Here is a 12,753-nt window from a genome sequence, read left to right as displayed (position 1 = left end):
AGATCCACAGTTTAATTATAAATACAAAGGAGAAAAATGATCTTTATTTGTTTGCTTCAAATCCACTGCCTGATTTTTAATTGGGAAACTTCTTATACTGTGATAAACAGCAAACACGCATTCCTTCTTCCCCTTCCCCCATGGTGTAAGAGACCTCTCACATATCTACCCGCGGTGACCCCTTTTCTAAGCAAAATCATCCCACTCTCTTATTCTCATTTTATGGGAGCCATTTCACAATTTAATTACGCATTCTGTGAAAAGCACTATCTTTGTCTTTAAACCTGCTGTGCAATCATTTAATTGGTTGCCCCTTGTTCCCGTGTTATTAGAAATAGTAAATAACCATTCCTTGTTCCTGTTCTATGCACCATCCACAGTTCCATAGATCTCTATCGTATCCCTCCTCGGCCATCTGCTTTCTGAGCCGAGTTCTAGCTTATCGAGCCACTCTTTGTACAGAAGCTATTCCATACAAAAGCTGATCTTTGTCACCATTCACTACTTCCATTATATCCTTTGTAAGCAAGAATCAGCCAAACTGTACACAGTAATTTGAGATTTAGATATATTATGGACTTATACGATACCACAAAAATGTTTTTTCCATCCTGTTTTGTTCTCTTCCTGATCGGTCCAATGATTCTATCTGGCGCTCTGGCTTCGTTTGCTTTTTGACTGGTGCTGAGCACTCGTTTCAGTTTTTCAGAAAACTATCCACTGCAATTGCCTGATCTCTTTCCCTGAATGGTAGGAATTAAATTAGAACTTCCCTTTTGTGTACTTACTGAACATTATTTTCCCGTTGTCTATTACTCTGCATTTTTGAACACTGAATTCCAACCTACCCAGTCATTCAGTAACACGAAACCTTTCCTCAAATTCGTTACTAGCTTTATGTTCGACCATCCCAATAGTTTTGCATTATTTGCAAACTTTCTTCTAGAACTCTTCTACAGCTGTACTATACAACTGAGGATAATGTCCAAGTATAGTCTCAAATCTAAACTTCCCTACCACGCACACTGTCTGCACTCCCCAGTGTGGTCACTAGTCGAGACCTGCATCTCTCTGCAGCAGAAGCTGCCAAACAAGTTCTTCTTCTCCCAAGTAGTTAGCGATAGGACGAGAGGAAATGGGCTCAAGCTGTACCAGGGGAGGTTTAGATTGGATATTAGGAAAAATTTCTTCACGGAAAGGGTAGTCAAGCATTGGAACAGGCTGCCCAGAGAGGTGGTGGAGTCCCCATCCCTGGAAGCGTTCAAAAAACGGGCAGAGGTGGCACTTCGGGACATGGTTTAGTCTAGTCTACCCTTGATTGGTTTAGTGGGATTTGGTAGTGTAGGTTAATGGTTGGATCTTAAAGGTCTTTTCCAACCTAAACGATTCTCTGATTCTATGATTTAAGTTCAGTACCTCAGTGCATGCCTGAACTCTTGTTCACACAGACTGGATGGACTGAGTCCAGGAGGAGTTAAATGTGCTGTACACAGCAGGTATCCTCAGCTGGTTTCTTGCTAAGAGCACTGAAACCACAGAAGCAGCAATGTGGATGGAAAATATGCAGGTGTGGGGCTGATGATGCTAACACCTGCGTCTGACCTTGGTTCTGAGCTGCATGATCCACATGTGAAAAGATCAAAGCAAAAAAAGAAAGCACCTAAAAAGGAAAAGATATGTCAACTTTAAGCTAATGGGGTTTGTGATGTACATTCTGAAAAGCTGGTAAATAACCTGGCAGTCATACACAGTCAGTTAAACAGGTATCCCCTTCAAAGTTTCACAGGTATTCCTAAATCAAAGAACCTATGGCAAAAGAGTTCAAGATCTGGTAAAATTTCAGTTGCTCTTTGGCATAAGAAACCACACCAGGATTTTCCATTTATACATGACTGACTGTAAAGGATAAAGTCTTCTCCTTTGACAGTATACTTAGACAGAAAATAAAATGAAAAACTAACCTGTGACTTAAATCCTATACTTAGGTGGTTTTAATGATGTCAGTTTGCAATTTGAACTACCAGGAGAGTCAGCTACCAACACTTTTATGCATAGATCCACAGATAGCGTGGATAAAGATATATACATTTAGAAGCTTAATAGATGAAGAGAGACACTGTTATTGGCAAGCAGTTTATTCCTCTGCAAAATTCAGATCAAATAACTCAGTCTGAACAGAATATTGAGCTCCACTGATTCTGAACGAGGCTACAGGAATGGAAATGCAATTTGACACAGCCACATTGCCAATTAAGGATAAAATACAGGAAATATGTCAACTAGCAACAAAGGCAGAGACATTCAGGCTTTCTATATGAAGTTGGCTCCTTTGGACCCACTTACGAAAACTTTGGAGTTATTCAGGTAAATAAAACTGCAGCAGAGACCAGAAGTAAAAGTGAATATATGAAGAAAGAGGAGGAGACCTGGGACTTGCTCAAAGTTCTTATCAAATTATAGACACTGTGTGTGACTGAATAAGTTCTCATTAGTAGAAGTAGTCACTGAGACAAACTCTACTCTTGTATATCTGGGACAATCCTACCGAAGCTAGCAGTTGTGTTCAGGTAAACTTGGGCTGACAAAGTAGAATTTGAGCTGTCACAGACAATTCCTGGAGCTTGTGCATTGATAAGAGAGCGAGAAAACAGAATGCAATAGAAGTAGTTCATAAAAGAGCCTGAAAAATTCCATTGAATTCAAAGAAAGGGATGCAGTTTCCACAACTGAGGGAGACCCACTGCGTCTTGTGCATCCAGTGCTCTTGTTAAAAACTCCGGTACAATAGTTCACCTGCTCAAAAGCATACAACAAATGCCCTGAAGTGAGTGAAGACCCCTCATTATGGCTCATGTAGCCAGGCACTGACATGAACACTGTCAGGGTTTAGGAAAACACAGGCTCCTAAACGCTGTGGCTGCCAGTGCTCCAGCAGAAATGTCTAATTGGTCAGTACGAGCTCCAGGGGGAGAACACCAACAAGCCTAATGGGCAGCAAGCACCTCGTTCGTTGATATAAAAATCAATAGGGGAGCGGCTTAGTCTGAAAGCCTGGGAATGCACAGGTGGCCTCGCCATAATGATCTTCCCTGTTGGGATCTGAATGTAAGATATCTTCTCCTGTAATACAGCAGAGCCAGAAGAATCCATTTGTGAGTTGTTATTGAAATACTGGTTTGAGCCTGCATCCAGTTTCTTTGCATTGAGGTGATGTTTGTCTTTTCTAGTCTACACTTGGCAGGGCCATCTCAGAAGTGAATCCATCTTTCAGAAAGGCACCTGCCATTTAATAGAGATGCAGTACAATCCGGGTGGCTTGCAATGCTTATGAAGCTTCTGAAAGCTCTGAGTACCTGTGCTGTTTGTCCCCAGAAAAAGTCCTACAGGGCCTTTGAAATGGATCACACAGCCACGCCACCAAGCTTGACCTGAAGCAATGGTTTGTGAAGGTAAAGTGGTAAAATGGCTCAGTCTGCCAGCAAATTTGCCAGTCACTGCTGATAGAAATGGGGTTTGTGATGTACGTACTGATCCACAGGGAGCTGGACTGAGACCAAAGTCATTTCATGCAAGCCACTGCACAGCCAAGAGAAGATCATTTTCAATCTGTACAGACCTGGCCTGGATCAGACCTAGTAGCCTAGGGATGCAAAGCTTTATAGTGGGTTATTAGTCCCAATGGCCTACAAAAAAAAAAAAAAAAAAAAAAAAAAAAGTACAGCCATTTTATGCACATAAATACGCACTTTTGTATCCATAGAGAAGTGGGTAAGAAAATTTAGAGGTCATCAATGAAAAGGGATATCAAGATGAAATTCAGAAGTAGTTTTCTTCTGGTCTATGAATATGCAAAAATCCTGATACGTACACACGATTCCTCACCAGCTCTATTTATGCGAGGAATGTACCAAAACATTGGGCACGAGAGGTTTTGATTTATGTCAATAAACTCAGACCTACCAACACGCAGCCCAGCTGAAGGAAAAGCTTCGGTACAACTAGAAAGTGACATTCTTTCATGTCAAGAACTTTCCAGCTCACTCTTAATTAGGCTGTATGGAACAGAGTGGGGTTTGTTGCCCGCTTCTTGTTCCACATCCACGTGTTTAGTAATTTGTAAGCTTAGAAAAAATTATCAGATGAGTTTTCAGACTTATCTCCATCCAGAAGACACCAAGAAAATGCAAGTTCGAAGGACAGTGCATTCCTCTGAGACCAGAACCAGGAAAAGGGGATCTAGGATGCAGGAATAGTTAGTACAGAGGAGGAATAGTTAGTACAGAGGACCTGATTGTGTTCTTGTGACTGATTGTCTCACAATTAATAGCATTTTCATCTTTATCCACTTTTCAAGCACCATGTGAATATAATTTTTAACTTCTCCCATCACGGTTTCCCAGGGCAAAGTTACGTCTTCCATTTTTTAAAAGTTATTTTAGTTGAATTTCCCATATCCCTGTCTTTCACTTTACCCCCAGACCTAAAACTCACATAGATATCTGTTATCAAAGAGACTGCATTGCCTTCTTGCTTTTACAAAATGATCTTCTCAAAACTCTTCAGAACACTTCAAAACTGCCAGGTCTTTTTGCTGTTTCTTCAGCTGCATCCCACTACTCTCTTTGTACCCAAGCAGGTTCCCTCTTGCGCTGCTTCTTGGATCACCAGTGACGGTTGTCCTGGGCTGGTTTTGCCTTTCTGTTGTCTGTCTCTACCTCAGGGGTAGCTGAGGAGTGAGTCATGGCTACACAGGGGTATTCCCAAACATCTTAAAACAAAGTCTGCTAAGAACTTCTGAATAATTGAGGGGAAACAAAGGGAAAACCAATAAACAGGAAAGAGTTCAAAGGCTGGGAGCACAGGAATCAATTTCTTCCACGTCATGACTTAATATTCAGTCTTTGTTCAGGCAAAATACTTTCCTTTTTAGGGAATATGATGCATGGTACTTTTAACCTGGTTATGCAGGGAGGGGATTATGTGAATTTGAGCTCCATGAGCCCATCTGAGTGTCCTTTGCTAGCTAAAGTGTCACAGGAGACTTGACAGAGAGGGTTACCACAGTGGGGTAGGAAAAGCCAGGGGGCTAAGGATAGAAATCGGTGGAAAACAAGGCTCTTTTAGCTCCACTGCTTATAGGACAACTTGTTTTACCTTTATTATTAATTAATAATTCACTCACTCCCAGGTACAGCCTACGCTCAAACCCACCTGCACAGTATGGATGCCTTTTTGTGTACCCAATGCCACTACTGCTAGCCATTCATAATGGTTTTGAGACATTGGATTATGAATACAAATAGGAAACCAGTGAGAAGAAAATGCATCTTCCTTGTGCATCTAGGTAATTCATGAAATGAGACTGGGCAAACTATTTCTGTTGCCTGTAGTACTCTAGTTAATTGGACAACTGCTGTGCCAGAATACCTTTTCCCCACCTACAGCAAGTAAAATTTATACTGGTGGCTGGTAACAAGAATATCTTGATAAAATGGTTGAATTCATTTTATACCTACACAGGAAAACTGCTCTTAACAAAGGGGGGTAACTGATATGCTCGGTAAATCAAGGATAAAAGGACACAGGCTCTATTGAAGATTTCTTCCCCTCGTCTTTTCTTTTTAAACCTTTTGATGAGGTGCCCTGTTGCTCTGAGATGAGCTTCCACTGAAGTACTTTTGGAATTATCTCAAAGAGAAACAGATCATTTAAATGAGTTAAAGCCCCCAAAACAGATCCACTATCTCCAACCTTAGGTTCATTTTTTATACTAAGAATTCTGTGAAATTTATAAAATAACTTTACTACTGAACCAGGGGCTTGTAAGACAAAGAAGTCTCATTCATTTTTTTCCTACTTCCTTCTGAAGTGGTGAAGGATGATACATTTAGAATAAAGATGAAAGCAAATATGTAGAAGAGAGGGAATAGCCTGATAAATTTGTATTTATCAACCTTGAGTGTTTAGAAAACACCTACAGGCAATGATTCTTCAAATTCCTCTAGACCTACATGGGATTTCGGTCCTTCAGGGAAAATCCAACTGAAGATAAGATAAGGTGCTCCTTTCTATTTACTTTTTTTTTTTCTTTTACACAACAGAGAGAATTTTAAAGGTGTAGAACAGGAGAGCAGGCTTCAATTTTTTTTTAATATAGAGGGAAAGATTGTTTTTTCTCTCCTGTACATTTTCTTCAGGGAACAAGAGATATTGTATGTGCCAGAAGGAAGCCAGTCATGGCTGGAATACTCAACAGACTGGACCTGTAAGTTCCTTATGACCTCTACAGGTAACACAAAATTATGGTCCTCCTCATTTCTATAGAAGGGTAAATTGGTCACTTCCCTCACTGGGTGGGCATGAGGCAGACTAAGACTGGCCTGAGACTGTGTGTGGGTGTTCGTACTGAGAGATTATCTGTTACAAAGTTTATTATACATTTGCTATGCATTTGAATAGGTTTATAGCGCTATAATATATATTTATTTTTACGCAGTGCTCGAGCTCTTGCTTATTGTGTGTTACAGGGGCTGACTTTTACTCCGATGTGCAGGCATGGACGTGTAAACCTTGGAAGCAATTTGTACCCTTGTGGTGGAGAAAGCATTACACTGAGAAACTCTGGCATAGTAGACAAATTATGGACTTATAGACCCAGATTAAGCCTGTGTTTCAGTCCTTAAGTGCACAGATTCCCACTGAGCTCAGCTGGAGGTATATATACATAAGCACTTATATAAGGATATATTTGAAAGGCATTATTGTATTATGTTCTTAAAATGCAATTTTGATGCAACATCACCAGAAGATGCAAATGGCTATAGATGCACAGTACTGGCTTGTATCTTGGAAAGTCTTTGGGAATCCAAGTAACATTCCAAAAGCTGAAAAACCTTCTAGTAAGAGGTCATCACCCCTATAGTTTCCATACTTTCCTGTACTGTGATTGGCTTGTATGGGATCTACCAATATAGTCAAGGAATAGAAAAATGTCAAAGTGAATTCTTTCATTTTGGTGATGAAGTGCTAGCTTGGCTTGCCAGCATGCAGGGTTCAATAAAAGCAGACAGGTCTTCAAAAAATTGCAGCATAAATAGATGAACTCTTTAAAGTAATATAAGTTCTGTCATCTAGATGTGAAATATAGACCTAAGTGCCCGCTGAAGTAAAAGCTGACCGCACATTCCATAGATAAGTGTTAAAGTTTTCTCAGAGTGTCTTGGGCTGAGAAATGTTTTAACTACGTATCTCCTTGCCACAATAGACAGAATGAAAGCATTTGAAGTTAAATCCATTTTTCAAAGGAAGAAAACAAAGCATCCATAAAGAAACAAAGGCATATCACAGGATGAGGTCTCTAGATAGCTACTGTTTTCAGGAAAGTTGCAATTAGCTGTGCAATGGAGAAGGGGAACTTAGTTGTATTTCAATAGCATTTATAATGATTTCAGTAGCTAGAGCGCTGATAGGTCCGTGCAGGGGGTTGGTTTCAAGAATTCCTTGTGAGACAGAAGGTCAGGATTCCTGTGGTCTCCTGTCATATTTAATTCATATCCTCTGGCCTTCTTCACCACTTTTATTGAATTACAGGAATAAAATTCAATGAACCAAAAACAAAAGAAGAGAGGACAGGGCAAATCCTGATTTCTTTTACATCCCTACTGCACAACTGACTTCAGTGGGCTTGTAAGAGAGCATCTTAAAGCAGAATTTGAAAGGAGAGGGAGGAACAAGTTTAGTATAATCCCTCTCACCACCTCCATAACTGCATCCAAGTAATTTATTGCAAGGAGTGACTATTTGTGTGTGGGAGTAAGGATCCAATTTCTACCAGTCAAGAATCTCCCTGTATACTTTTTAAGGCTAATCTTTGTGTACTCCCTGTGTCTTTATCAGATTCCTTCTTGCCACAAATGAGATGGCAGCAGAATGGCTTTTCAAAACCATCCTTCAGAAAAGCATCACTGGCAATTCATTACATGAGTATTGAGAGGCAATCCTCAAATACGTTAAAAATACCAGTTTCAGGGAAGTGCCCTATTGGTACGTTTATCATGATGATTCCCTGCAATCATCTTAATTAAATGGATACAACCTTTATCCTCCCTTTACAAGTGAGATGCAATAAGCACAGGGTTTCCAACAGGCCTGCAGCGTGGACTCTACTGCCGGAGCATATGAGGAGTAGCTGTAGACATACTCTGTGATTTTGGGGAATAAGGTTTTGTTGTGTCTCCTCTGCTCTTATTATCCTATTTTTATTGGCCTGTATGCTGCCTCCAAGAACTGGGCCGTTTTGGGTATGATTGTGCATCACTCAGATTTCTCAGCCACCTCTTTAGTCAAGTCTACACACAGTGTCTGCACTGCGGTTTAGACACCCATACAGTTAAAATAGTGCAATCCCTTAGCGTGAGCACAGTCATATCAGAACCTCACACAAATAACCTGTACTGGTACCCAATAACATCTTTACAACAATGTAATTTGTTTTCAGAGCTAGGTATATGCAAATCTGGTTGTTGAATCTGACCCAAAATATTCATCAAATAAAGAAGACACAAAATGCTTTGAAATTCTATCCAAAACTGCAAGCTCACCAATATTTAGCTTTGGCATTTGAATTTTTGGAAATGTCACAGCTAATAAATAATGTATTATTTTCTGAGCTACAATGTGCATTTTTATTTTAAAACTTGAATCTGCTTAACTTCCAAAAATTAAGTGCTCTGCTCACGTACATGTCAACCTATGGGACGGCTGCCTTTCTACTTAATACATTTAATAAAGGTGACCAGATGCTTTGTGTTTTTAATGGCTTGTTCTGCATCCCAACAAAATGTCCCTGTTTTGGCTGCGATTGCAGATGATTCATTCTGAAACCCTGCCCAGCTGCCCTGACACAGCCGAGGCAGGGCACAGTTAAAAAACAAGCCATCTGTGCAAAAGAAGTGGGCTGGCGGAGTGCTTTGTCAGGAAAAGTCTGACATTTCGTGGTCCCTATGTTTTCCAGGCATCCAGTAACCCAAAAGTCCTACGGGTCCAACCTCTCTGCCTTCGCAGTTAGATTTTGCAGTTATATCCCATGTCCCACCACATTCTCTTCCTTCCCCCCTTACTCAGAAACCCTTCAGCCCGCTCTGTGATATAAAATCGTGTGTAGATCAAACGTTTCTGTAAAATGCAAGATGTTGATCCCACTTTCATTCTTTCCAATCACAATGGCAAAATTCCTGACGCTGTAGCTGCATCAGCCAAACTTCATGCTAGAAAAAGCAAAAGGGATTCATTTATGGCTTTTCTGAATAATTAGCTCTGCCCAGTTCTGTATTAGCATCACTCTGTTGTCAGCACTGCCAAAAGAGACATCCTGCATTCGTGAACAGTCGCGCCACTCGCTTGCAGGCTAGCCGAATTCAAGGGCAAAATTCTACCCGCAGGCAAAGCTCCCCATGGCCTCAGCAAGAGGCAGGCATGCATATTTGAAGGCAAAGTCTGGTCTTGAGCGTGTCATTGAGGGAAGCCACTTCAAGCCTCGCGAGGGTTCTGGCCCCACAGCATCTTCCACATGACCTGCAGGCTGCGTCGTGAAGCAGCGCTGACACCTGCTCCCTGCCCAGACGATGGAGCGTACAGCCAGAGCAGCTCGGCAGGACACCGCCGGTCCGGGGTAGGAAGTAAAGGTTCCTGTCAAGTTTTCTTTACAGCCTATGTTCTCTAGCATTTGAAAGAACCAGTGCAACTCAAGTCAGCTGGCATGCATACGAATGACAAATATGCTTCAGAGGCAATAAATTAGCGATTTCAAGGCTTTACTTCCCCTCATGGACTAATTGCCAGAGATTATAGTATATTATGAGAGAGCAATGATACTAATGCTTAAATATGCTTCAGTGATTATAGAGCTATCCTCAATAACCAAGCTGTTTAAATGTCAATGCAAGAAAGCTCTTTATTATGAGATTAAATACTATTTTGAAGCAATGAGATAGGAACTTCGCAGGCTTCGCGCCTGCAATAATACTGTCTTGAAGCAATATATATTGGACAACTATGCTTTTTTTAAGATGTGTATGGTAAAGGGTCCCAAAATATTTTTGTGCTGCAAACTTGAACAGCATTCCTGATAAGAAAGAGGTTCTTGGTATCTTTTTATTTTGCATTTGTTACTAACATGCTCCTGCCTTCATTCTTTCCTTCAGTCTGTATTTACTTGTGTATCACCACTGTATAGAGAAGATAAATTCTTGTTTTCTGTCAGTGTAAGTGAGTGGGGAATCAAACCTCAAAGCCTTTTTCATCTTTTTTTTACTTCTTTAAGAACTAGTGTCTTGCATAGATGCTTTTGACAGTCCTACCCCTCACACCTAAAAAAATCTGTTTATACCCGGCATTGAGAGAACCCTTGGAAATTAGATGGAAGCTCCAACTTTCAGGTTCAGCTGTTGACATGAAGCAGAGAACAAAAGTGCCTTTAAGCCATAACTCCTGTTCCACAGTTCTGGAGATGCAGTTCGTGATCACATGCTCAGGTGTGGATTTGAAAGGGAGGGAGTCTAAAAAGGCTTTAGCATCCCACTAATCTCACATAGGACTCCCACACTATGGATCTTGTCACACAGCTGTGCAGCCTTCCCCTATAGATGACAGCACAACATATGCCTCTGCAGAATACAGCAATGTTTTTTCAAGAAAACCCTAAACACCGCAGTGGGCGCTGATGGTAGGATGTGGCTGCTCGGCTGTCCAGATCCAACATGCCATTCCCCTCCCGTTGTTTCTAAAGCTGCCTGGTACGATGTCCACTGTGTTTCATAAATACAAATCAAAAGAGCTTCAATATGGTCAAAGTTCACATCTCATGTTCCCTAGTATTTGAAGATATTTACTCATCTCATTTTGAAGTTGTAACTTAAAATAGAGGGTAAAACTCATGTAGGAGGCTGCACATTTTAGTTGGCCGCTAAATGTCAGTGGAAGCTCTAAAAATATTGGGAATGTCTTTGAATCTGAAGCTTGCTTTCTAGTAAACTTAGTAATTATAACTAATATTTACTATAATAGTATAGAAAACATATAGATAAGCCTGTGGGGACAGATCATGTAAAATTAAGGACACAGATTACAAAAAGACAACTGCTAATGATGTTGTGGCAGAATTCTCTCTTGAAAATAATTTTTTTTCTTTAGGAAGTATTGTTTCTTAAACATAGCCTGCAGATCTCTTCTGTGGTGTTCTCCTGAAGTAAAGATGGATGACCAGGGAACTTACTAGCAAGAGCTCCATTATGCTCAGCTGTAGCAGGACTGGACATGTGGATCCATGTCCTAACACTTTCTGCTACAACCTGGAAATCCTTAATTCTGAATTGTTGTTTCATCTTGGCTGATTTCTTCACCCATTTTATATTTCACCTATAAAATGTAATGCTTGTTTACCTCAGAACGTCTGAAGCTCTTTCTGATGCTCAGGTAAAAGACACCTGCCATATATGCTCAGAAAAGACATAAATTGCTCTATCATTTGTAACATCTTAAAAGATCTTCATCTATTAAAATCACAGTGTGACTGACAAGGAACATGCTGAAAGGCCATGAGAATTCTTTTTCTGCTCTTCCAGGCAGACAATAATCTGACATCTTTTTTGTTATGTCTTGACTTAGAATATACGATGGAAAACCATGTCTTTATCCTTATAACAGTAATAAACTTACAATACTGATGTTAAGTAAATAACCAGAAGTAATAAGCTGACACTGCTCAAAGGAGAACTATGTGGACTTATAACAGAATGGGGAAAAATTACCTGCATTGGCCACTGTTATGCAAATATTATTTGAAAACAGATTAAAATCCTATTTAATTTTTTGCAGGTACTTTATGAAATTCACAGCTCTCACTTACCATATATCCCGGTGCACACGAACACTTCCCGGTGATGCTGTCACAATCTGCACCGTTCTGGCAAGGGCAGGTCAGCTGGCAGCCTTCACCGTAGTATCCAGGGGGACAGGTTTCATTGCAGTAGAGTCCAGCCCAGCCAACTTTGCAGCTACATTCTCCAGACAATGGATGGCAACTAATGAAGACAGACAGACATTAATGAGATGTGGACATGAAAGAAAAATACAGTCCGTAAACAGCAGTAGAATGTTGTACATGCAAAGCCAGCAAGAGTCACGCTAAGAACACAACAAACCTGAAAACCGTTAAGGATGGTGAACATAAGCAGCCATATAACTTAGGAAGCGAATACGGAATATGGTGCTAAACACCACCCTGGCACGCCACTTCCAAACATCTGGGAATTGCCACAGCACCCGTGATTTTACACCTTTGAAGTTTATGCTTTTCCATTCTTAAATCGATGTGACTTGGATTACTGATATTAACCACAACACGATTAATGCATACTGTTGTATGACACACCTGTGCCATGCTATTTGGCTATAATACAGGCAGAGATGTTCAGGGTTAGGAGAAATTCCAATGGATGGAGGAATGCAATCAAGAAAGTTGTGACGATAAACCTGAGTCCTGTGGCACGAACACTCTCCTCCCCTCCCCTCCCCTCCCCTCCCCTCCCCTCCCCTCTCCTCTCCTCTCCTCTCCTCTCCTCTCCTCTCCTCTCCTCTCCTCTCCTCTCCTCTCCTCTCCTCTCCTCTCCTCTCCTCTCCTCTCCTCTCCTCTCCTCTCCTCTCCTCTCCTCTCCTCTCCTCTCCTCTCCTCTCCTCTCCTCTCCTCTCCTCTCC

General features: G+C 40.9%; 1 protein-coding gene across 2 annotated transcripts in view; it reads right to left on the bottom strand.

Moving 5' to 3' along the window:
• Positions 1-12,753, bottom strand: part of MEGF11 (multiple EGF like domains 11) — a 216,662-nt gene that overhangs the window by 71,187 nt on the left and 132,722 nt on the right. For both annotated transcript variants that reach the window (XM_075713468.1, XM_075713469.1), the window contains exon 9: positions 11,906-12,080. In XM_075713468.1, the coding sequence (XP_075569583.1) occupies positions 11,906-12,080 (175 nt within the window). The remainder of the gene's footprint in view (positions 1-11,905; positions 12,081-12,753) is intronic.

The sequence above is a fragment of the Pelecanus crispus genome, chromosome 7 (assembly GCF_030463565.1).
Source record: "Pelecanus crispus isolate bPelCri1 chromosome 7, bPelCri1.pri, whole genome shotgun sequence".
Classification (NCBI taxonomy): domain Eukaryota; kingdom Metazoa; phylum Chordata; class Aves; order Pelecaniformes; family Pelecanidae; genus Pelecanus; species Pelecanus crispus.
The sequence above is the reverse complement of the archived record's forward strand: the minus strand, read 5'-3'. Positions and strand labels throughout refer to the sequence as shown.